The following is a 26,215-nucleotide window of genomic DNA, read 5'->3' as shown; positions in this document are numbered from 1 at the left end:
TCAGTCCTGTCAAATCTTTGTGACCCCACGGACTGGAGCCCACCAGGCTCCTCTGTCCGTGGGATTCTCCAGGCAAGAACACTGGAATGGTTTGCTGTGCCCTCCTCTAAGGGGATCTTCCTGACCTAAGGATTGAACCTGCGTCTCTTACGTCTCCTGCTTGCCAGGCAGGTTCTTTACCACTCGCGCCGCCTTGGACGTCTATTACTGATATTGGTCTGGGAAACCGAGGGACTCAGCGGCCCCGGCTCTGTGGCCAGCAGACTGCCTGCTGCCTTCCCTACTTCCTCCTCCCAGCCCCCGCCCCTCCTGCAGGCCAGGGGCAAGAAGGAAAGGGTGGACTTCTTTGCTCCTCAGTGCAGTCTGCCAACTGTACTTCCGCCTCAGAAACCTTTGGAAAGGTCTTAATAACAAGGCAAGTGATAACAGATGTCCCAGCAGCCAGGGGCAGAAAGCTACAGAAATGTCACCCTGGTCTAGGAGGCCCGCAGCTCCATGTTCCACCCCAAGTCAGACCAGGGCTGCAAGATCAGGTGGGCCTCCCTCTCACCAGCCTCTGTTTCCTGCACATTCTCTGCCCAGTATCCTTTGGAGGAGCTTTAAAGTTCATCTAGTCCAGCGGTCCCCAACCTTTGTGGCACCGGAGACCAGTTTGTGGAAGACAATTTTTCCATGGACTGGGGTAGGGAGGATGGTTTCAGGATGAGTCAAGTGCATTACATTTATTGTGCACTTTTCTATTCTTATTACATCAGCTCCATTCAGATCATCAGGCATTAGATCCTGGAGGCTGAGGATCCTCGATCTCATCCGTGTCCCCATGCTGCCAAGGGACAGGGGTTACAGAGCCTGGGGGAAGAGCTACCTCTGTCTCCCTCTCAGAGAGGATTCCCCTGAAAACAGGCTGCTGGCTCTTAGATGTTCATATGAAGAAGTCTGGTCCTGCAGAAACCCTGTGTTTCTCTCCTGGGTTCTGAGGAGCCTTGGGGCCCCATCGGCTGCCCCAGGGGCCACCCTGGAGTCAGGAGGCAAGTGGAGAAGGCTGGGCGTGGAACTTACACTCCAACCGGAGCTCTGATCTGGTCTAATTACATGTTAGGATGCCATCAGATTTGATGTGGAGGGTGGGGAAAAAGTTTCCTTGTTTTAAAAAACAGCTGGGAAACTATTCTTCTAACTGGAAGCTCTCTTCCTGCGGTGATTAAGCCTGTTCCATCTCTCCAATCTCCAGGGTGTTGGAGAGGAGCTTCAGTGGCCCACCCCCACCCTCCTGGTCTCACTGACTGGAGGAAGCCTCCTTGCTTAATTCTGCCTAACTCCTCGGTACCCACCTTGCCTTGGTTTCCTCATCTACAAACGGGGTTAATGATAGAACTTCTCTACAGCATTGTTCTGAGGGTGAGATGAATTAAAACACACGCACTTACAGTAGAAATTGGTGCACAATAGACGCTTGCCTGGTGGCTCAGATGGTAAAGACTCTGCCTGCAATGCAGGAAACCCGAGTTCAGTCCCTGGGTTAAGAAGATCCCTTGAGAAGGGAATGGCAACCCACTCCAGTACTCTTGCCTGGAGAATCCTATGGACGGAGGAGCCTGGTGGGCTACAGTCCATGGGGTCACAAAGAATCGGACACAACTGAGAACTAACACTTTCATATTCAGCTGCTAAATAGCTGTCGGCTGTTATTAAAGCCCCTGCTTCTGCCACCCTTCCATCTAAGGGAGGGTGATCCTTCTCTCCAAGCCCCCTCGTCAGGCTTTCTCCTCCTCGATGGTCTTCAACCCCGTCCCGTTTCACAGGCTACACCCTCCCCTCTCCTCTACAGCCCCCAAGAAAGAGCCGGCCGCTTCCTCTCACCTTGATCTCCTGGAACTCACTGGAATGTAGCTCCTCCCCAGAGCCCTAACAGAGCTTCCCCCTCCTCAGCAAGCTTCATTGACTTGACTCTTCCACAGATTCATCAGCCAGACCCTCCTTGAAACACCCTGGCCCTGGCTTCCTGAGAAGTGGTCTGCTGCCTTGTTTCCATGGTGATGGGAGGAACCCATCCCCGTGGGGGGGAGAAGTTCATGGAAAAGGAAGAGGCCAACGTCCAACACCACCAACTGATCCAGCCAGCGTTTGGGACCATCCTGAAAGTGAGCCTTTGGGGTCAGGCTTCATTCTTGAATGAGCTGCTCTTATTTCCCAATCAAACAGCAAACACCACGTCTTGTATCTCCATACCCCCATCCCTTGCTGGCCACCCATTACCTGGTCAGTGTTTGCTGGCCTGGGGGTCTCCCTGGGTCTAGTGCATTCTTGTTTTCTTTTCAATTATGCAACACAGTGCTATCAATTCTGTTTTATACTTGATTCTCAGACTTTATTCATCTCACAGGTGAAAGTTTGTACACCCCATTACTAGCTTCTCCCTATTTTCTCCACCACACACCCAGCCCCTGGCAACCAGTTTTCTCCATTCTGTTTCTATGAATTTGACATTTTTTTTTTCTTGTTAAGATTCCACATGTAAGTAATATCATGCAGTATTTGTCTTTCTCTGTCTGGCTTTGGGATCACACCCTCAAGGTCTATCCATGGTGTCACAAAGGCAAGATTTCCTTCTCTCATGGCTGGATGATAATATTCCATTATATATATATGTGTGTGTGTATATATCCATATGTACATATGTGGATCCATCTTCTTTACCCATTCTTCCATTGATGAACATGCAGGTTGTTTCCATATCTAGGCTATTGTAAATAATGCTGCAATAAATGGGAGTGTAGCTATCTCTTCCAGATTCTATTTTCATTTCCTTTGGATCAATACCCGGCAGTGGAATTACTGGGTCATACGGTAGCTGTAGCTTTAATTTTTTTTGAAGAACCATACTGTCTTCCATAGTGGCTGCATGAATTTACATTCCCACAACAGTGCATGAGGGTCCCCTTTTCTCCGTATCCGTTCTGACATTTGTTCTTTCCTGTCCTTTTGATTACAATCGGCTTAATAACAGGGGTGACATGGTGTCTCATGGTGGTTTTTTATTTCATCTTTTCAATTTATTTTGGGCTGCCCTGGGTCTTCGTTGCTTCACACAGGCTTTCTCTAGTTGTCTCAAATGAGGACTACTCCGTAGCTGCAGCATGTGGGCCTCTTATTGTGGCGGCTTCTCTTGCTCCAGGGCCCGGGCTCCGGAGCGAGTGCTTCAGCAGTTGCAGTTCCCAGGCCCTAGAGCACAGGCTCAGTCGTTGTGGCGCATAGCCCTAGCTTTTCCTCCCACCTAGATCCCTTGGTGGGGTCTTCCCAGACCCGGGATTCAACCCATGTCTCCTGCTTTGGCAGGCGGATTCTTTACCACTGAGCCGCCTGGGAAGTCCCCTCTCCCCATTTTTTAACTGGTTTGTTTTTTGCTACTTAGTTGTGTGAGTTCTTTATACCTTTTGAATATTCACCTCTTATCACGGCCTGATTTGGAAATATCTCCTCCCATTTGGTATGCTGCCTTTTTGTTTTGTTGATGGTCTCCGTGCTGTGCGAAAGCCTTCCAGTCTGTTGCCGTCACACTTGTTTCTTTCTGCTTTTGTTGCCAGTGCATTCCTTGTGACATTCAGTACCAGCACCTTGCTGAGCACCCAGGTTGCCATCTCTTCCCTTCACTCCAGCCCCTCGCAGCTTATACAAGCATCTTCTCACACACCTTTTCATCTTTGGGTTAGATCTAGTTAGTCCCCTTGGCAGGTAAGGAACAGAGAGGTGACCTGGATTTCCCAAGGTTGCACAGCTGGTAACGGTGAAACCAGCACTGAGCCGAGCTCCTCTCGTCCTAGGCTAGTGCCCCATGGAGCAGCCAGGGAGCCACAGATGCCCTAGGGAGGAGTTCCACCGGGCCCCTTCTCTGACCGCAGGAGGCAGCTGGGTTCCTGGACACCCTACGAGCTGCAGGTTTGGGAGGAGCTTCATTCAGTACCTGCCTCCCCTCTGGCGAGGCTGTGAACACCCCAAACCTATGCACACACAATCCTGCACATGTGCCGTGGATGCACATGCACTCACTCTTGGCTGTGTAGACACGCATGTGCACACACATATTTTCATGTGCAACCCTGCATGTGCAGATGGGCACACACAGGACTGAGACCAAGGATGTTTCATCCCTTACATGAACCCTGCTGACCACGTGGCCATGAAAGGCTAGGATGTCCCATGCATGCTAAGTCACGTCAGTTGTGTCTGAGTCTTCTGTAACCCGCTGTAGCTCACTAGGCTCCTCTGCCCATGGGATTCTCCAGGCAAGAATACTGGAGTGGGTTGCCATTTCCTTTCCCAGGAGATCTTCCCGACCAGGGGATCGAGCCCAGGTCTCCTGCATTACAGGTAGATTCTTTGTTGTCTCAACTGCCTGGGAAGCCCACAGTGTCCCGTGGGGACCTTGCAAATCATCCATCCATGGCTGCACGTGACACTCTGCCCGTCCTCAAGCCCAGTCCTCAGGATACAACAGAGATGAGTGGGCCAAAGGCCAAGCTCAGCAGCGTGAACCACTGTCACGTGGGTGTGTCACATGGGGGGCACGTGGGACCACCAGCCTTTCTGATCATGAACCCTGGGCAAAGTTCCTGAAAGCACTTCCCCACCACAGGAAAGTCCCCTATACTCCTCTAGAGTGGGGATAGCTACATCAGGGAGCACGAGGCTAAAGCTTGTGTGTGAATCCTGAAGACACCAGGATTGCTGTGTGACCTTGGTGGGTCAACTTAACCTCTCTGGGCTGCAGTTACCACATCTGTGAAATGGGGATAATCATGCCTTCCCATTAAGATTGTATAGATAAAATGAGATTTAAAGACATACATAAATGCCGAGTGCATAGCAGAAGTTAGTATGTGGATGTTAGTATGTGAATGAACGAGATGAGTGAAGATCAGATGGTTGTGGGTTGCACTGCAGGGTTCTCTCTGCAAGCTGCTCTCTTTCTTGTGCCTCTTGAGCCCCCTGACTATATCCTGTCTGAGTGGAGACTTTGCTCCCTGCTCAAATTCCCCCAGCTTCCACCCTACACACCCCTCTGGAGGGGCCCTGCAGCCCCACAACCCCACCTCTGTCTCTGTCTCTCTCTACCTTGCCCTTCTATTCCCTGAACACATGTATTTCCTCCAGCCCCAGGGCCTTTGCACAGAATATTTTCCCCTCGGGTCTTCCTGTGTTTCCATCCCTCACTTTTTTAAACTCTGGTCAATGTCACCTCCTACATGAGGTTCTGCCTATAAACTGCCCTCCTCCCATACCTCCCTGAGTTTTCCTCACAGTCACAATGAGTGTGTATAAACATGAGTTACTTTTCTTGTTGAACATCTGTCTTCTCCTCTCAAATGTGACTTCCTTGATGGCTGAGTCTTTGTCTGACTTGTTCACCGTGAGTCCCCTCCACCTACAGCAGAGCCAGACATGCAGAAGATGCTCAATAACTACTTGTTAAATGGATGGACAGCTAGAACTCTGCTCTTGAGGAGCCCAAATAAGACGTCCATCCCTAAACAACAATAATATGCTCAGTTCCGCTCTCTCCACATTCCCTCTCCTGCTCAGCTCAGCTCATTAGTTCAATATATTTTAATTTTTTTCCCAGCCCCCAGCTAGCTGATTCAGCTGATCTATTCTAACGGCTCTTTCTTTTTTTTTTTTCTAATTTGGCTGCGTTGGGTCTTAGTTGCAGCATGCAGGATCTTTGTTGCCTTTTGTGGGATTGAACTTGCATCCCCTGAATTACAAGGCAGATTCTTAACCACTGGACCACCAAGAAAGTCCCTTTAATAGTTCTTGGGCAGGGAACTGCATGGGAATCCTGAAAACCTCCTTTAAAGTAGACTTGGCCGAAATGTGGGAGCAACCTAGATGCCCATCCACGGACAAAGGGATGAACAAAGTGTGGTCTGTCCATGCCATGGAATAATATTCTACCAAGAAAAAGAACCACGTGTTGATACAAGCTGCAGTGTGTGTGTATGAACCTTGAAGACACTATGAAGATGCCAGGCAAACAGGACCACTTCTTCCACGGCTCTATTCCCATGACACATCCAACCCGGGGATCTCTCTCGAGTCAGAGAAGAGATGAGTGTTTGCTTGAGGTTGAGAAGGGTTGGAAGATTAGACTAGTGACAACGGGTACAGGATTTCTTTTTTAAAGGGATGAAAATGCAGTAAGATTATGGTGATGCTAAAAAACCATGGATTGTATACTTTACTTTTTCTTAATATTTATTTATTTGGCTGTGCTGAGTCTTAGCTGCTTGTGGGATCCTTGATCCTTACCATGGCATGAGGGATCTTGGGATCTAGGCCCTGACCAGGACGGCATCCACACCCCCTGCATTGAGGACTCTGAGTCTTAGCCACTGGCCCACCAAGGAAGTCCCAGGAATTATATTCTTTAAATGGGTGAATCGGATGGGATATGAATCATCTCTCTCAATAAAGCTGCTTTTTAAAAAACTAAATAAAAAAATAAAGTACATGCAGGTACTTCCCTTCCCCCACAACCTCCCCCTCAACGACAGTCTCCAGGGTGAAGGCCACGTGCATGCCCGTTCCTGGTTCCCGCAATCGTCTGCAGGAAGGCTTTGCAACACAGAGGCTGAGAGCACTGACTCCAGAGTCACATCCCCCCTGGGTTTGAACCTGGATGCTGCCTCACGGTTGCTTGACTGAGAAGGGGTTCCTGACCCTGTTGTGCCTCACCCCCCACCAACTATAGAAGTTACTGAGACATATATTGAGATTAAGTTAGGTTGTAAGGCACTTAAGAGAATGCCCAGGCCACAGTGAGTGCAGGATAAAATATTAGCCTTTATTAAATTTTTATTACGCTCCTCCAGGCACTGAGGCCGTGTCCTCAATCTCCCTGCAGAGCTCAGTGCAGGGCCTCTCCTGTGGATGGCCATCCCTGCAGCTAGCTGAGACAAGCACGTTCCCATCATTCCCACCTTCAAGAGCAACCTTCTGTCCTGAACCCTCATCCCCTCCAGGTATCACCCCATTTCTTTACTTTTCCTTCCTAGAAAAATTCATCAGAGTTTTCTATACTCACTTTCTATAGATCCTTCCATTCTGTCATCTTCTAAACTTCCTTTTAGGGAAATTTCAAACACGTACTTTGCAAGTCTTCTACTCCCACGTTTCTCCTGTGTGCTTAGTCACTCAGCCGTGTCCAGCTCTTTGCAACGCCATGGACTAGAGCCCACCAGGCTCTTTGGTCCACAGGATTTCCCAAGCAAGAATACAGGAGTGGGTTGCCATTTCCTATTCCAGGAGATCTTCCCAACCCAGGGATCGAGCCTGCATCTCTTGAGTCTCCTGCATTGGCAGTCAGGTTCTTTACCACTGCGTCACCTAGGAAGCCCTAATATTGTGTTCAAATGTCCCTGATTGCCTTAAAAATGTTGTTTTATGGCTTCCCTGGCAGTCCAGTGGTTAAAACTCCCTGCTTCCAATGCAGGGGGTGTGGGTTTGCTCCCTGGTCAGGGAAGTTCCCAAGTACCTCGTGGTACAGCTAAAAACATTTAAAAAAAAAAAGGTCTTTTTACAGTTGCTTCATCAGGGCTTTCCTTGTGGCTCAGCTGGTAAAGAATCCGCCTGCAACGCGAGAGACCTGGGTTCAATCCCGGGGTTGGGAAGATCCCCTGGAGAAGGGAAAGGCTACCCACTCCAGTATTCTGGCCTAGAGAATTCCATGGACTGTATAGTCCATGGGGTCGCAAAGAGTCAGGCACGACTGAGCAACTTTCACTTTCACTTTACTTTCATCTGAATCAGAACCTAGTTAAGGCCCAGACTTCACACTGGGTCAATCTGTCTAAGTCTCTTTTCCCTTCTCCACACCAATCAAGCTTCTGCCCTACCAAAGCTGGGCTTTTTGGGGTCACCAATGACCTCCACGCTGCTCAGTGGGCTGCCCTTCCTGCTCACCCTGTCCAGGGCGTGACTCCGCTCCCATCCTCCACACTGAGACTCTTCTCTGCTGGGACACCACGTGGGTCTCCAGCTCTTCTCTTCCTTCTTCGGCTGCTCCTTCTCCACTCCCCTCCCTGCCTCTTGATACCACTGTGCTCCAAGGCTCCGTACTGGCCCTCTTTGGTTTTCTTTTCTTATTCCTTGCTGGTGTCACCCTCCCCAGATTTTATCTCTAGTCCATTCAAAGGCCATCTCCACCTGCGTGTCTAACAGGCATCTCCAACTTAGCGTGGCTAAAACTCAACCCCTACAGACATCCTCATCTCATCCTTCCAATAACTTTGGCCCTAACCCTTGGACTCATCCTCACCTCCTCTTTCTCTCATACCCACGTTAATCCCTCAGGAAGCCTTGTGGGTTTGCCTGCTTATCGCCACTTACTGCCATGACCCCTGGTCCAAGCTACTTCCATCTCTTATCTGGACCTTGCCACAACATCTCACCTTCTCTCCCTGCCACCAGCTTTCTTCCTCCTCAGTCTATCTTCAACCCAAGCTCAACCCAGTAGCTGAGGTCCCTTGGAAGTATTCTCTGCTCAAAACCATCCACCAACTCCCAGTTTTTCTCAAAGTAAAACCCAGACGCTTCATAACAGGTTCCAAGGCTCCATCTGTGTTTCTCATCAAGCAACACTGGCACTGTGGGCAGGAAAACTCTTCCTGGTGGGGATGGTCCTGAGCAGTAGAGGATGTTAGCCATCGCCCTTGCTCATTAAATGCCAGCAAAGCATCCCCTCCCACCCCTGCCAGCCACTAAAACATCCCCACGCACTTCCAAACACTGCCTGGTGGGTCTGGAAATCCCAGGCGAGACTCTCGAACAAGGTTTGCTGCAGCCCTGCACGCCCCCTCATCCCTGCAGTTGCCACCCCTCCAAGGTCGCTGACTCCCCTCAGACCACTCTCCCTGTGCTCCATCAGCCCCCCGCCTCCCTCGCCCCCTTGCCGCTGCAGACCCTGCCAGGAGCCCTCTTCCCCCAGACCACATAGAACCCCTTCTCCAGGGCACACTCAGGCGCTACCTTAGCTCCCAGCCTTCCCAGAGCACCCCTTCTGAAATTGCAAACCTCTTTATTCCCAGGCCTCCTTGCTCTCTTTCTCCCCAGAGCACTTATCCCATCAAACATATGTTTTAATTCTTAACCTTGTTTATTTACTTTTTTTGTCTCTAAGCTTCATGAAGTGATGTGGGGTATTTTGCTCGCTGCTATATCTGAGTACCTGGCACACAGCAGACAATCGATAAATATTTGTTAAGTGAAATAAAGGATGCAGATGCCATAGATATTTACTTACAGAGAGAAGAAAATAAGCACTTATAAGCCACAGGAATAAAGAATTAATTTCACCCTCAGCAAGGACTGGAGTGTGTTCAGCCTGGAGTGGCAAGTAGGGGAAGAGATGATGAAAACCTCAGTTTATTTCTCAGATCAGTTCAGGAAGACTTCCTGGAGAAGATGGGCTGTAGGATTCACTCTCAGCTCATTTTGAACCAGATTATAACATCCTGGCAGCTTCCCCAACACTGATGAGTGCAGACAACACAGTGAGCCCAGAGCAGTGGAGAGTTTTCAGGTAGGAAAGCCCACTCCCTGAATCTATTTCTACCACAATTTACCAGTGTCTGTAGGAATCTCCAGCAGCAGGTTCCCTGCTGGAGGGCCAAGTTCAAACAGAGCCACTGGATAATGCCTGCCTACCTGTGCACAACCCATCACCACCCTCAGAAAAGCCCACCCAAATGATTACACAGAGGCAGGCTGCCCAGAGCATGCCTTCCACACGCTCAGTGAATGAAAAGAAAGGACCTAGATTCACAGTCACACAATGGAATATTTTATAGCTATTGAAAAGAATGAGACAGCTCTTTTTATACTGAATATGGAAGCATCACCCAGATAGATTATTAGGGGGGAAGAATGCAAGATGCAGAAGTGCTTAGTATACTAGCATTTGTCCAAAATGAAATATATATATATATATAAGCAAATGTATATACATATAAATATATGAGTGCTCAGTTGTGTCCGACTCTTTGCAGGCCCCATGGACTACAGCCCCCCCGAGGCTCCTCTGCCCATGGAATTTTCCAGGCAAGGATACTGGAGTGGGTTGCCATTTCCTCCTCCAGGGGATCTTCCCAACCCAGGGATCAAATCCACGTCTTCTGTGTCTCCTGCGATGGCAGTTGGATTCTTTACCACTAACGCCATCTGGGAAGCCTAAATATATATACATACACACACATACAGACTATCCCTGGAAGGATACACAAGAAATTGCTAACAGTAGCTGCTAGGAACAGGGGCTGGGGGTGAGTGGGTGCAAAATAGAGGTGAGGAAACACTTTTCACTGTAAATTCTTGCATCTTTCAAATTTTGTACTATGTCGATGTTTTGATACTACCTATTTGAAAAGAGTAAATTCAACTTTAAAAAGAACACAACCAGATTGACAAAATGAAAGCCAAACATGTGAAAAGTTCAGCACGTAGGGTTTTAAAATGAAAGCCACCTGCAGAAGGACAGGGGGCCAGAGTGGAAGGACAGACTGCTTCCAGCAGAACGAACCCAGGGGCTCGTTCCAGAGAACAAGCTTCTCTGACAGTGGCTTCGCCATCTATGGCCCAGGGCTGAGAAAGCCAGTGAGTTCCCAGGTGCCATGCAGAGCCAGGTAGCAAACAGAACCTGCGTGGTTGGGGCAGGGCTGAGGGAAGGACTCCACTTCCCCAGCTGGCCAGGCTACATCTGACTCCTGAGCAACAGGGCCCATTGTGGCTCCAATGTTCTACAAGCTGGAAGCCAGATTTGAGGGGATCAAACCACCCACAGACCCACCTGGAACAGAAATTACAGGCCTCCGTGAGCTCATCTGAAAGCAAAGGAGGAGCTGGAGAGAGTGGTCAGGAAGGCCAAGGAGAATTGACTGCCTTCAAATACTTGAGGGGCTGTCAGAGAATGAGGAGACCTGTTCTGAGCCCTCTGGAAGACTCCACCTTCCAAAAACACTTTTCAACCCAGTTCTTGCCAGAGGGGGCCCCAGATGACAGCTGTCCTTGAGGCCCCACTGGGCCAGGCACCCAGGTCGCTGGGTGCTCTATTGGCATCGACTCTAAACTATCACGGTGGTCCTGGGGGGTTTCACTGTTCCTATTCCCATTTTAGAGACAAGAAAACCAAGGCTGTCACTGCTGAGGGTCACATCAGTACATGATGGGGTCAGGGCTCAAACCCGAGGCCACATTCTGAACTACTACAGTCATCACAGGTTGGGCCAGAACTCGAAGGCCATGTGATTCTCCTGCTGTTCAGTCGCTGAGTGTGTCCAACTCTTCCCAACCCCACGGACTGCAGCACCCCAGGCTTCCCTGTCCTTCACTATTTCTCAGCGTTTGCTCGAAGTCACGTCCATTGAGTCGGTGATGCCATCCAACCATCTCACCCTCTGGCACCCCCTTCTCCTCCTGCCCTCCATCTTTCCCAGCATCAGGGTCTTTTCCAATGAGTCGGCTCTTCACATCAGGTGGCCAAAATATTGGCGCTTCAGCTTCAGCATCAGTCCTTCCAGGGAATGTTCAGGGTTGATTTCCTTTAGGGTTGATCTAGCTATGGGAAGCTAAGGCAGGGCTGGGATCTTCTGCCAAGGTGACTAGGATACAAGGAAGGCTAGTGAGGCAAATGCTGAGTAGAACTGGACCTCCTTGACACCTCCCTGACCCCCGATCCTCTTCGCTGCCCCTGCGGCTTCTCCCAGAAAGACGATGGCCCTTTCCACAGTCCCGGCTGAGACATCCAGCTTGGATCGTCCGCACCCTAGGGCAGCGCCACCCCTCCACCCTGCCCCAGTTCCCCAGCCTCCAGCCCCCCCATGGAGGGCAGCGGGTCGTGTCTGGGGAGGGACCGCTGCCCGGAAGCCTCTCCCCCGGCCGGCCCCCGGGAGGCGGGAGGCTGGGATGCTCCCAGACTTCGTGGGCGGGCAGCGCGCCAGGCAGGGGGAGGGTGGGGGTGCGCTGCGGGGGAGCAGCCGACCCGCGAGATACGCCCCTCCCCACCCTGCGGGGCCAGGCGCGCAGGTGGGGGCAGCGGCCACGCTCCCCGGCCGCGTGACTCAGCAGCCGCCTCGCCAGGCCGGGCGCGAGGCACACAGCTTCCCGACGCGGGGGGGCGGGATAGGAGGGGGCCGCCCCGCCGCCCCCGCGGGAAGCGCGGAGGGGCGCGTGAGCCGGGACGTTCCGCAGCGGCCGCTCGCCAGGCCTCCCACGCAGCCCCGAGCCGGCCCGGCACGCCCGCCCCCGCGGAGCCCCCGGGACGCGCCACCCGCGGAAGGGCTTCCCCAGGCTCCGAGCGCTCCCCTCCGGCTGCTCCGGGGTTTACGCTCCGGTGGGCGGGAGCCTGCAAATACTGAGAATCTGGAGCGGGAAGACCCCGCGGAATGCACCCCGCCCTCCCCGACCTGTGGGCCCTGGCAGCCCTGCACCGGGCCCCAGGGTCTGTCTCCTTGGTTTCTCGCAAAAACAACAACAACAAAAAAAAAAACAAACAAACAAAAAAAAAACCCAGCGGATTCTGAGCTCCCTTCTGGAGGCTCTTAGCATTTGGAAGTCAGTTTTCTCATCCAAGGTAAGTTGGTCCTGTTGCAGCGACCTCTGAACGGCTCAGCTTTGCCCCAGCCTCGGTGACCCGTGGGCAGAGAGGGACCCAGAGATGGGCAAAGACCGATTGTCCCCACTGGGCAGAGGGGACACCAAGACCCGCTGAAAGGGGAGGGGGTAGATTTGCAGCAGTTCACACTTGGGGTCAGTGAGGGTGGGCTCAGCAATCAGGACCCCAGAGTCCTGGCTTCTGGGCTCAGTCGAGCTGCTCCAAGAAGCTGTCCCCTACCCACCCCGTCCACTGCTGCCTCGCGGTGCCTTCACGTGCCTCTAGAATTCCCTTTGGCCTTCCCCCACGGGTCCTTAGGACTTGAGTAGCTCCAAGAATATCCAGGATGCCCAGCAAGCCGGTTTGGAAACACCTGGGCATCTCTTCCTAAAGACCAGTCTGTGCACCGGAAACGTTAGACACAGCCAGGAGATTCCGAATCGCTCTGCTGAGTTTTTGTTGCTGTTTTAAATAATCATTGTGTTGAAGTGATGTGTTGAATGAAAATCGTGGTAGATTGGAATCATTTATCACTGAGGAAATTGTGGAATTCCCTTGCCTCTCCGCTGGGATGGGGAGTGCATTCCTGATTGGAGACAGGGAAGCAGCTAGTTTGACCTGGTGCATCCAAACTTGGAGAGGTCAGGGGCGCCAGACCCTGGCCACAGCCTGGCCAGTTCAGAGCAGGTCACTGCGCCTTGGCCAGCATCTTGCTGCTGCCAGCACCTGAGCATCCAAACACAGCACCTCTGCAGAGGCCCAAATACCTTGCCTCTGTACCGCCCACCTCCTTCTTCCCAGAGCTCACAGCCTCCAGAGGCCGAACCTCCTCCATGCTCCAGGCAAAGTGAGGGGGAGAAAGAAGAGGTGCTGTAGACTCGCCCCATTGGGGGACCAGGAGGAGCTGGCTGGGCAGCAGAGAGAAGCAAGCACACAGAGAAAGAAGGAGGCCAGAGTCGGACAGTGTGCGCAGTCTGGGCAGTGAGAAGGCAGTGAGGAGCCTGTCCTGTGGGGTGGGGTCCTCACCCCCTCCTCCGGCCCGAGTCAGGAACGGGCCCACCCTCGCACAGACGCACCTTCTCCATCCCCCAAACGCAGCCACGCCAGACTCACACCCACTCTCCCTCCCGTCAGCGTCCTAGCGGCTCCCTGGCCGGAGCTCACACCACAGCCTGGTGGAGAAATGGGAGAGGCCTGGAGCCTGGCTGCTGCTTCCTATGGCTGCTCCCAGGCCAGGCGGTGACCCCAGAATCCAACTCTTTCTCCTTTGTCTGTCTTCTCCCTGGTGACACGGCAGCAAGTTGGACTTCCTTTCCCTCTTGTCCTCTTAGGCCTGTTTTCCATTTCTAGTTGAGTATGAGTGTGTGCATGTGCAAAGACAGAGAGAGAGTGTGTGTAATGTGTGTGTGTCTGTTGGAACACTCCAAGGCTTCCTCATGCTTCATTCTTCCTGAAGCTTCCCAGGCTGAGGACTGGACTGCTCAGAGACTTGGGGCAAAGGAGGAGGGGGCTCTCAATCCTCATGGTTGGGATCTACGCTCCCCAGTTGACCTTCAGACCTGAGCCTCTGATCCAGCATTTCCCAGGTGCTCAGCTGCAGAAACTGTGCCCAAGAGTGTGTGTACCACCCACCCCCTCATGGACCTCCCTCCAGCGAGACTTTCTTCAGCGTCAGCCCTAACGCCGTACCCCCTCCCTCCACTCAAGGATGGATGAGGCTGCCTGTGCCCTACGCACTGAGAGCTTATTCCTTCTCATGTTGTTCATCACACACTGCTGGGTGTTGAGTTCGCCTCCATCCCCCACCCTTCTCAGGCTCATGTAACATCCACCTGCTGCCTGCCGGCATCTCCCCCCACCATGACAGACCCCATTAGAGTTGTGTGAGATTTTTACCATATAACATATCATTTTAAGGGCCTAGAAAGGATCAAAATTGCTTAACCAAGCACCAGGATGCTCCTTAGATTCCTGCCTTGTGACTTTTACACATGGGGCTTATTGGGGAAGTATTCCTTCTCCAACACAGACAATTTCAAGACGAGCCAGTGTGGGAGTGCGTGCCCCAGGTCCCTCTCCCTTTGCTTGCCAGGCAGTGCTAATTTCTTGCAAAATACAGTGGACGTGAAGACCACTTATCCTTCATCAGCCTCCCCTGTGAGCCCTTCAACACCTTCTGAGCCTCCTGTCCCAGCTGTTAGACATCCTCTTTCCTTGTCAAGCTCGTCCTCAGCTCTGCTCAGATAAACTCCCATGCTTTTAGAGCCAAACGTGTTGTTTTTCTCCTGTCCTAGGAGAATTTGCATTTTAACAAAGGGGATAACCTTGAAGTCCCCAAAGGAGTCTCTTATTGTGGAATTGCCAGCCTAGGCAAGATGTTCTGGAAGGCAGAGAGACCTCCCTGGGTGTCTGAAATCCCTGTAACTGGAGGTTAAGTTTGGCCCTGCACACCCATGGGGCAGCCCTGACTGTTTCTCTCGGTCCCTCACTGCACATTGACAAGCGCGCTGGATGAAGAGTGTGGAGAAGCTGAGTTGTAAACCTAGTTCGGCCCCTAACCAGTTTGGAAGCACCAGCCCCTTCTCTCTCAGGCCATAGTTTTCTCATTTGCCAAATGAGAAGTTCGGTGCAAATGACCTTCCAGAACCTTTCCAGCTCTGACATTCGCCTGACATTCTGAGGGTCTGGGGGACCCTGGTACAGCTCCCAAGGCCCTCCAGCCCCTGGGGCTGTGGACACCTTCCTGGTTGGGGCAGGGGTAGGGTGCTTCTCTGGGCAGGGCGTGCCCTGGCCTGCAGGCCTCCTGTCCACAGCAGCCCGCCCCCTGCTGGGGAGGGAAGGTAGTGCTCAGCACAGCCCCGCCTGGCAGTTACATAACCCTCCCAATGGGATGTTCCAATCAGCAACAGCCCAGCAGCCTTTGGCCTGGCCCACCCCGGTACTTCCAAACACACGCGCGTGTGCGCGCGCGCACACACACACACACACACACACACACACATCTTTGCCTGTGATGGCCTCACAGCCACAACCACCTTTCCATCGTCTCTTTTCCATTTGTTTTCTTGCTGCTGTTGTTCAGTTGCTAAGCCGTATCTGACTCTTTGTGACCCCATGGACTGCAGCACGCCAGTCTTCCCTTGTTTTTTTCTAGAAGGTATTTATTCTAAGAGAATCCTTACAAGATGAAACTCCTTTACCCTCTGGGCTTGACCAGAATAAAGCAGAGTCCTCCCCCAGCCACCCTGACTGCCCAGCTTCCACCAAAACACCACGTCAGGTCAGGCCTCCCACTTTTCTCAGCCCCTCCCAGCTCTGTCTCCCTGTCTGACTGCGGAGTCCTGAGAAGAGTGGGTCTGCCTTCTCCCTTCCATTCCCAGAATGGGAGAATTTGGAGAAATGGATTTAGCTTTCATTCCAGTGAACAGGAGGCATTATCCTGGTTCAGACTCCACCCCCCACCCTCCCCTGATGTCCTTGACAAGGTCACATACGAGATGACACTGTGGTTTCCCCATTTAGAAGACGGATGAGGTCATTGTTACCACTGTGGGGTGTTGGGTGGCGACTCAGGTCCCCTCAGTGTCCATAAGAAAAGTGCAAACAATCTGAAAATGCAGCTGAAGAAATTCAGGTTTTGCTTAAGGAGGCAATTCCCAGCTATTCAGTTGTGAGACCTCATCACAGGTCACTAAGGGATGATGGGTTTGTCCTGCCCAGCTGCATTTCAAGGCAGGCTCCCACTCACGGATCTGGTGCATACTGTCCAGAGGTTGAGTGGTAGTTGAAGAAAGGTCACATGTAGAAATGTGGCCTGGAAGATTTCCTGAAGGAATCCAGAACCTGGATTCTCCTCGACAGCTATGGTCTTACTCTGGATGAAACTTGGGCCCTGGTTTCTTTATCTGTAGAAATATTGCAGCATATTGAGCACTTACTATGTGCTCAGAACAGTTTAAAATATATAAAATCTAAATTTTAAAAATTTTACAACCCTTTAAAGTAGATAATATTCCTTATTTCATTAAAAAAAAAAAGGCTCAAAGAAGGTATAAGGGAACTCTATTCAATGCTCTGTGGTGACTTAATGGGAAGGAAACCCAGAGAAGAGGGGATATATGTACACATATAGTTGATTCACTTTGCCGTACAGTGGAAACTAACACAACATTGTCCAGCAACTACAATAACAGTTGAAAAAATGAATGTAAGGCATTCCCGCTGGTAGGTGGTAGAGCAGGATTCATACCCGTAGAGCAGGATTCATACCCAGGTATGCCTGCCTGCAAAGCCTAGGTTCTGAACCACCTGGATCTTGAAAATTCCCAGGTGGCTCGGCAGTAAAGAATTCACCTGCCAATGCAGGAGACACAGGCTCGATCCCTGGGTCAGGAAGATCCCCTGGAGGAGGAAATGGCAACCCACTCCAGTATTCGTGCCTGGAGAATCCCCTGGACAGAGGAGCCTGGCGGGCTACTGTCCATGGGGCCGCAGAGAGACAGGACAGAGTGACGGAACAGCGGCAGCAAGGTTTCCTTACGTTCCTTTCGGCCTGGACAACCTAGTTTCTCCCTCCCACTCCTCCTCCTCCTACGTTAATGCCCTTGCTGCCTGAAGTGGATGGGACCCTCCATCCCTGTGTGAACACGAGAAGCCCTTTGCAGCTTGTGTGGGAACCCACACTGCACGCTTCTCACGAAGCAGAGGAGGAAGGCACTGCAGTGGTGGCCTTGTGTCTGGGGGTCTGCCAGGTGCAAGGAGCGCGTCCCCAGGACCTGCTCCTAAGAAACCCCTTGCTAAGCCGCTGCCACTCTGGGTCCTCTGAGAGTTCTTGTGGGCCCCAGTAGAAAACGTTTAGGGTCTGCAACAGGGCCGTCTGTGTCTAGAATTCCTGACGTGGGGTTTAAGTCCAAGATCCAGGCCTCTTTCCAGACCGTGGTCCAGCTGGTTGTCTGGCTCTCCCTGATTTTTTGTGTTACCCTCCCCCCAGACCTGACCCATCTGCCTTTTTTCACAAGTGACCTCTGAAACTTGGGGCCCCACATAGATATTTGCTGAATCAGCAGGACCGACTGCTGCTCCTCTCACTGGGTTCCAGGCCAAGAGGAGGATGTGCCAGGATGGCCTGGTGAGGGCCTCTGGTGTTGGCTGTGTGGTTCCGAGAAGGGCTGGGGAAGGAAGGAGGCAGCAGTGGAACAGGCATTCAGGTGACTTTTCTCTGGAGGCCTGTTGTTTTGGGCTGAGAGTGAGGAAGGAGCCGTGGACCGGGCCCTCAGAGAGGCAGGGGATGGCAGAACATCATGAGTGTCTGCCCGTGCCAGCTTCTGGGTGAGCAGAAGATGCCCAAGCCCTCCTCCTCTCAGCAAGCCTTCACTCAGGCCCCTTTTCCCGCTGGCCAGCCTGGTGTTGTCCCTGCCTTATTGAGATGGGCAAGAGGAGGACAGGGAGGCTGGGGAGCAAGCACATAGTGTGACTTCCTCAGCTAGCAGGGGTTTTGGCCACCGGAAAGAAAGGACCAGTACTGAGATCGTCCTGTGTTGATGGGTTTAGCCTTGGGAGGTGGGGGTGGTGGGGGAGGGGCTGTAGGTCAGAGTGAGGAATGGTAAGCGCATGCATCAGACATTTCCTTGCATTGACTCCTCCCAGCTCTGTCCCCCTCCAGCTGTCCCTGCATCTCACTATTCCTCACATAAACCCTTGGCGCCAACCTTGGAAACCTTCTCTCTGGGCTCTGGATATGCTGTGTGTGCTCTCCTTTTTACCCCATTCTGTTCTGATAGAGGCAGGCTCCAGGCACCTGCAGTCCGCCTAACACGTACCAAGACGTTTCTCGACCCATGTCTCAAGTGCATTGAGCATGGACTGTCTGTGTCTTTTCTGTCTTTTCGCAGCAGAGAGTGCAGGATACACTCTCTGTATCTTTGGACTGTCTGTGTCTTTTCTGTCTTTTCGCAGCAGAGAGTGCAGGATACACTCTCTGTATCTTTGAACAGATACAATAGAGTTGACGGACAGACCTTCACACACTCTTAAGAGCTCCCATGAGGGGCTTGTCTTGGAGATCTGCCACCTCCAGGCAGTTAGCCTTGATTCAGTAGGAGCACAGATGCCTGCTCCAATCAGGGTCTCAGACAACAGGCTAAAAGTCACTTCCAGTAGTCTTCCTGCCATCCCCAACTCTGGGGAGCACAAGACCATGGTGCTCAGAAGATGACCCAAGATTTATTTAGTTTATGCTTAGGATGGGAGCAGAGAGAAGACTTCTCTACACAGCTTACATGGAAGCAAAGGATGGAAGGAAGAAAATAAGGGGAGGGGGTGTGTTTGAGGGGGGGGATGAACGGGGGAAGAGAGAAGATATAAAAAAGACAAAGGAGGAAGAGGAGAGGACAGGAGCTCCCGAGATATGAGACATTCGAGACATTCAGACTTCATGGCCCCATAGAGATGGATAGCTCTGGGGTAGGAGCTAAATTTGAATTATAATGAGAGAATCTCAGCCTGCCTCCAGTAATCCTCTGCCCATGGACGTGGGGACTTGGGCAAGCCCTGGGATCCACTGGCTCTAAACACGGCTGGGTGGACAGATGGACACGTGTTCAAGCAGAGAAGCTGTGGCCACACTGAAGCCTGGAGCTTCAGGCCGGGTCATTTGCTTCCATGGCGAGGAGGGGACTTTGCTGGGTCAGGCTGAAGCTCTGACTCCAGCCAGGAAAGGGATAATCAATTCTGTAGAGGCTGTGAGCCTTGATTGAAAAAATAAAGAGGAGGAAGCTAGATTGCTGCTTTCATTAAGAGGCAAAAGCAGTGGGGGCTGGAGCTTAGCAAGAGCCAGGAAGCAGCAGAGAAAGAATGTTAACCCCTTGGGTGTCATTCCTCCTGATGTCTTTACACTCACCCATTCCCACTCTGTTGCTTCCTTGATCTGACTTCCAAGGCCACCAGCTTCGTAGCTCCCTTAGGTGGAGGAGGGAGAGGCTGGGCAGCATATTAATGGAGATATGATGACAATTAAATGATCTATTATTTCCCAGTCCCAGGGTCCCCAGGGCTCCCTCCTCTCCTGGATTCGAGGAGGAAGATGAGTTCTGGGGATAAGAGAGAAGCTGTGCGGTGAGATCACAAGTCTCCCACTGCCGGGTAACCCTCACCCCCACCTCAGCAACCTCACCAGGGCCTCGTTCTTACCCTACTGAGGCCAGAAAAGGGGAAGGAAGGAACAAAAACGGATTTCAGCAAAATTATGATGGAGAGACCCCTCTGCTGGCTTTCTCTCCTACGTCAGAATGCCCAGTAGGGAACTGATTTAGCAGGGAGATTCCCAGGAGAGGCCCCAGGAAAAGGGCTGCTGGCTCGGCTCTCTCTCCCCCTGTCTCATCTGGTCCATGGAGTGCTGCCCATATCTAACCCAACAGCACTGAGAGGTTGGATAGAAAAGGACAGACGTGCAAATCGGGGGTCGTGGGTGGAGAGCAGGATGGGGCCAAACGTGTAGTCATCAAAGATTATTACTTCCTGAGGTTCTGCGGGGGAAACTTCAGCTGAAGTTAAGCAGAAAAGTGGGGAGACACGGGTGATCCAAAAGGCATTTAGTCCACCTGGATGCCCAAGATTTCCCATCCAAGTGGGGAGGGAGCTGAGGGAGGAGGCGAGGCATTTGTTTCTGAGCTCTCTAAGTCCCTGGGTATCTAGGCTTGGGTGTCTAGGCTTGAGGAGCAGCAGGGGTGAGCTGGCAGATCTGAAGAAAGGAAGGGGTTCCTGGCAGTGTTAACCTCTTGGTACCTGGCACAACTTCCTGAAAGATTTCCAACAACTTCCACTCTCTTCCACCATTTTAATTACTTATTTTTGCCCTGCTCCCTTGGGAAGGAAAAGCAGAAAAAGAGAGAGGGGAAGATAAGGACATGACGGTATCTCTCCAGTTGTGACATGTGAGGCTGGATAGGAATCCAGATGATACCTGAAACCCCTGGATTCCCAGCAAGAGCCCCTGGGCAGGAGAGTTTGGGCTCTTTAAGCTGCTTTTGGGGCCACAGCAAAGTTCTTATTCAGGAGAAATGAGCTTTCTTCAACCCTTCTTGCCCACACAGTCCCTGAAGGGATGCCAAGAAGGTGGGAAAGTGGTGGAAAAGGAGGAGGACACCGAGGAGCATGAGGAGAGGAACCACGATTCCCTGGAAGCTGTGGTTGCCCTAGGAAATGGAATGGAATAATACCCCCTATTTGGGGTGGGGGGAAACACATGGTATTTTAGATTTTTTTTGTTTTCAATTTTTTTTTCCCACCTTTTGCTGAGCCGTGGGCAATGAGGGAAAACTGACTTTCTGCTTTTTCTGCCAAATAAGGAAAGAAAACCGTGACACTGAAGGGAGAGCAGTGGACCATTGAGGGAGCTTGGAAAGAAAGCCGCATCTTCTTGGGGTTTGAATCAAACGCTATGAAGTCATCCTGGATCTTCCCCTCTTAAGAGCCCAAGATTTTGGTCACGTCTACCCTGTGTCCTGACCCAACTTGTCTAACTCTGCAATAGATGTGAGGAGGAAATGAGCCTATGTCAAATCTTCACAAGTATCTGTAGATTTAAGCATGCCAAGGCTACTGAAGATGACTCTTGGTTCTCCTCCTTTCCCACCCCCAACTTCCTTAGCATCCCCATTGTCAGGGTCAGGTGCTGACTAGCTTCTGATTTCCCGTGAGCTGTTCTTCCATCACCTGTCTCCTCAGAGAAAGGAAGCTGACATGGTCACAGCCTTCCCAACACAGAGGACAGAATATTCCAGTCTTCTTCCCTTCTTCCCATATTCCTAGTTCATGGATGTTGGATGTAAAGAAAAAAGCCTGAAGTCCTAGAGTTTCTCGTTAAGGGCTAATAAGCATATTTCTCTCTGGACCTAACATGAGATTCCACTTATCACCGAATAACCAAGGGGAAACAAGATTTGCAGTCACCAGCCATAACAGGAATTAAATCCAAATGCCAACTCCGTTTGCCAACTGTCTCATCATTATTCCCTTTCCACGATTGCTAACACCCTGCATAGAAATCCTCCTTGAGTCAGAGGGCAGAGCTGTAACCAGACAGACCTGACACTATAAAGGGATTCTCCATAGGCTTGGTGGGTTTTTACCTGGCACCCCTGTAGATTTGTGGGGATTCAGAAGAAAGGGGCCCACTCAGGTCAGAGCAGAGTAAGCTTCCCCAAATGAGCCACTCCTGGCTTTGACTCCCACTGCATCGGTTAAAGAGCTAGCTTGTTCCCCTGGGAGATGCTTTCTCCCACCCTCCTCTTCCTCTGTTTCCAGCCCCCCTTCCTTCTCACATCATCCTGCTTCTCAGCCTTATGTTCTGCCTCCCAAATCCCCTCAGACCCCAGTTCTACTCTTTCTGGACCCTGCCCGTTTTAAAGCTCTTAACATGTCTTTTTTTTTCCCCATATCTCCCTCTCCATTCAAATAATTTTACTACCCAAACTCCCATCCAGATTTTCCCTAACTTAAAAAGATTCTTCAACTGTTCTCTTTTCTTCAGTTTAATCTTCCCCTCTAACTCCCGCCCCCCAGTCTTGTCCCCTTTGAAATCTGCCAGTTTTCAATAACCCTAATCACTTAACCCCCACGTCTTTCCTCCTCTGACCCCTTTTGCTCCAACATCCCCCAGACCCCCTCGAATACTGGTGTCATTCCCTCCTTCCCCCCAAATCTCCTTGACATACTTCCGCCCCTAAGCATCTTCTCACCCCTCCACTTCACACTGCCCTAGTCCCCCAGACTCGGGTGCACCTGATTACCCCCTCGTCCCCCACTCACGCCCGTTAGCTTCCCTCCCTCCCACAAAGGTTCCCATGCCTTCTTCCCCACTCACTCGGGTCTCCTGCTCAGGACGCCCTTGCCGAGGGCGGCGGGGGATTTGTGCTGAAGGAGGGTTCCAGCAGCAGCGCAACAACTCGGGGGACGCTCCTTCTCCTTGTCGGCCACGGCCCCGGGCGCCACCGGGTGCTGGTGGGGCGACTGGGGCGCGTGAGCCCTGCCGCTGGGGCCCGGCTGGGGCTGAGCCAGGAGCTGTCCGTGGTGCTGAAGCGGGGGCTGCTCGGGCGCGGGCTGTGGCGCGGCGGGCGGCAGCTGTCCGTGGTCCTGGAGCGGCTCCGCGGTGGCCGGCGACGGGGGCACGAGCCCGGGCGGAGGCTGGGCTTGCAGCAGCTGCTGGTGCTCCCACAGGCTGCGGTTCTCGGCGCTCAGCTCGTCCAGCCGCCGCTCCAGCTCGTCGATGCGCTGGCGCTGGGTGTGGATGAGGCTCTGCTGGTTCTGCACGATGGCCGTGAGCTCCTTGAGGTACAGCACGGCGCGCACCGGGTTCTCCAGCAGGCTCTCCATGCCGCCCGCCGCCGCCTGCTCCCTGCCTGCGCCTCGGCGGGCGGCGGGGAGCGCGAGGGCGCGCACGAGCCCAGCAGCCCCGGCGGTCCGCTCGCCTCCCTCCCGCCGCCGGCGCCGCGTCACCGCCACACCGACATTCACACACGCACGGGGGGCGGGACCGCGGCGCCCGGGCCCACCTTCCCCCTCCCACCCCCTCCAGGCTTCGTGAGGAGTCTCGGCTTCCTGCAGGGCTGGCAGGAGCGGAGAGAGGCGAGTGAGGGATCGGGTAGAGGCTCGGGATAAACGGAGGGGACGCGGGATGGATGACATGAATCTGGCAAGAAGGGATAGCCGGCGAGGTGGAAGTGAGGTGGGACCGGGAGGACAGAAGCAGATAAGGAAAGAGGAAGCAGAAAAGGAGAGGATGGCGAAAGGAGACAGAAATGTACGAAAAAGAGGACGGCTGACAGGTCACGCGTTCTTTTTCCTGTGTCCAGTCATCCCAGGGAGTGAGGGTCCATCTTAAAGACCTTCCGAGGAGAGGCCACACTTGCCTCTTGCGTACTCGGCAATCTTGTATTCTGCTGGGGGAATCCCCTGGAACAGGAGGGTCATGGGACACTGAGAGACCCCAGACAACATCTGGTCCTACTCCTTCAGCCAAGGGGAAACTTAGGCTGGGAAGGCTGTTTGTTTATGCTTGATTTTCTCTGGGAATGTGACCTCAGGACAGGTTTAGCTCTTCTAATAGGAACATGAACTAAATAAACCGGACCCTCTGTGTCATGAACTAAAGAGTTTCCAGAAGCTTCTTAAAGAGATCATTCTGTTTGAAAAACATCTATGAAAGGCATACTGCACGGAACACGGTGCTGGGTGGTGGTAAGATAAGGGTGACTAGGATGGAATCTTTGGCTTCTTGAAGCTTATGATTAAGTAGGTGAAACAGGTAATAAATATTTCATTTCAATATACAGTGCCGGTTGTAAGTGATAAGATGGAGATTGCCCCAAGTACTATAGGAGCCCAATGGCTTGGGGATTTGAGAATGCTCCTTGGGGGAAATAACACTTGAAGTGGGAAAGATTTTCCAGAATTGGAGAACAGCATTAGCAAAAGCTCAGAGACAGGAATCAGCATGGACTGAATTACTCAATAATTTCTACAATAACTTTACATAAAACACACACTAAGTGCTAAGTAACATACTAGGAAGTATACAGGCTAGCCGTAGCATAGATCACAAGTTGTCATTTCTATATGCAAGAGGATTGCAACCTAGTAGAGTAGATATGGCATGCACATGAGCAACTAGAATATAAATCAAAGTTTCTGTAAGAGACCTTTAAGCCAAGTGCCATAGGAGTTCGGGGGAGTGAGAAGTTGTGTTTAACTATGGTGATCTGTTAAGGAGGAGGTGTTATTCAAGCTGGGCCTTGAAGGATGGGAAGTATGTCATCAAATAGACAGAATAGGGGAAGGTGGGGAAGATATGTCAGGCAGCAAGAAAAGACTAAGGAATGAAAATACAGCACCTCTGTTCAATCCAGTTTGGCAGTAAATGACCCTTTCCTCTGGGCTAGGAGTTCTCTTGGCATATCTGTTGGACCATTGCATTTTCCACGCAGGTGGTCCACCAGTCTCCCTGTCTACCTGCTGCTCCCCCAGGGTGGGTGTATCTGTTGATACCAGGCATCCAGTGAGCTGGGTCAGTCACGCCCATCTGGTGCCAGACTTAAATGACCTGGGGAAGATCTGTGCTCTGCAAATACATTAGTTTCTCTGCACTTGGATTTTTATTTTGCTTTCTTCCCATTTATTTTTCTAGCAGACTTCCTTTTGTAAAGATTAAGTGAAGAAAGCTTATCCACAGCTGAGCCAACAGTTGGGAGAACAGAGCACCCAGGAGGGTGACCAGTATTTCCACTGAAGATTGGAGATCAGGGGGTAGAATGAGAGCACACAAAATGCAAACACTTTTCTTCTGAATTTTCTCTGCTTGCCTAGTTGATTCATTGTCTAAACAAGAGTTGGGTGTTCATAGACGCCAATACTATTTCTATAAGTGAAATAGTCTGCAGCATAATTATCTATGGGGCCCCCTATTCGTTCTGCTGTGTCGGAATCACTTGGAATGGAGCCCAAATGTTTTCATCTTTTAACTTTTTCCCTTTGATTAAAAAAAAATGTATTGAGTTACAACTCACTTGTGATAGTATGCACCCACTTTGTGTGCACAGTTCAATGAATTTTGACAAAAATATACACTGTGTAATCAAAATTTCCACCACTGCAAAAAATGAGGTTATTACCTCATGCCCCTTTGCAGTCAGTTGCTATCATCCTCATCCCCAGTCAACCACTGATCTGCTTTCTGTCAAGAGAGATTAGTTTTGCCTATTCTAGAATTTCACATAAATGGCAATCACGGAAAATATATTCTTTTGTCTTTTTTTTTTTGGCACAGCATAATTCTTTTGAGGTTCATCTATTCTGTTATAAGTATCAATATTTTGTTCCCTTTTATTTCTGAGTAGTCATCTATGATATGGATACACTATAATTTATCTACTCGCTTATTAATGGACATTTGGTTGTTTCTTGCTTTTGATTATCTTAAATAAAGCTGTTGTGATCATTAATGGACAGTTATTTATGCAGACATATGTTTTCATATGTTTCATATTTTATGCTACATGTGTCTTATAAGAGATAAAAATCTAGAATTGGAATTGTTAAGTCATATACAAAATGAATGTATATATATGTATATATACACATATACACAAATATTTAACAATGAGAAACTGTCAAATTGTTTTCCAAAGTGGTTGTACTATTTTTTATTCTCATCAGCAGTATGTGAGAGGTTCAGATGTTTCGCATCCTTGCTAACACTTGGTATTTTTAGTCTTTTTTTTTTTTTTTTTTTTGGTTGCACTGGGTCTTTGTTGCTGTGCACACGCTTTCTCCAGTTGTGGTGCAAAGGCTTCTCATTGCCATGGCTTCTCTTGTCGCTTCTCTTAGAGCGTGGGCTCTAAGGGGCATGGGCTTCAGTAGTTGTGGCTCGCAGGCTCTAGAGTCCAGGATCATTGGTTGTGACTTGTGGGATCAGTTGCCCCGCAGCATGTGGGATCTTCCCAGATGAGGGATTGAACCCATGTCCCTTACATTACAAGGCAGATTCTTAACCTCTGGAACATCAGGGAAGCCCCTGTG

At 51.2% G+C, this 26,215-nt stretch overlaps 1 protein-coding gene across 9 annotated transcripts in view; it reads right to left on the bottom strand.

Annotated features, from left to right (window-relative positions):
- Nucleotides 1-23,101, bottom strand: part of IQSEC3 (IQ motif and Sec7 domain ArfGEF 3) — an 87,739-nt gene extending 64,638 nt beyond the window's left edge. For all 9 annotated transcript variants that reach the window (XM_070453185.1, XM_070453186.1, XM_070453187.1 and 6 more), the window contains exon 1: nucleotides 22,506-23,101. In XM_070453185.1, the coding sequence (XP_070309286.1) occupies nucleotides 22,506-23,014 (509 nt within the window). In that variant the 5' untranslated portion in view covers nucleotides 23,015-23,101. The remainder of the gene's footprint in view (nucleotides 1-22,505) is intronic.
- Nucleotides 23,102-26,215: the final 3,114 nt, after the last annotated feature.

Source organism: Odocoileus virginianus, chromosome 23 (assembly GCF_023699985.2).
Source record: "Odocoileus virginianus isolate 20LAN1187 ecotype Illinois chromosome 23, Ovbor_1.2, whole genome shotgun sequence".
Taxonomy (NCBI): domain Eukaryota; kingdom Metazoa; phylum Chordata; class Mammalia; order Artiodactyla; family Cervidae; genus Odocoileus; species Odocoileus virginianus.
Note: the sequence above shows the minus strand (reverse complement) of the source record. Positions and strands in the feature narration are given on the sequence as shown.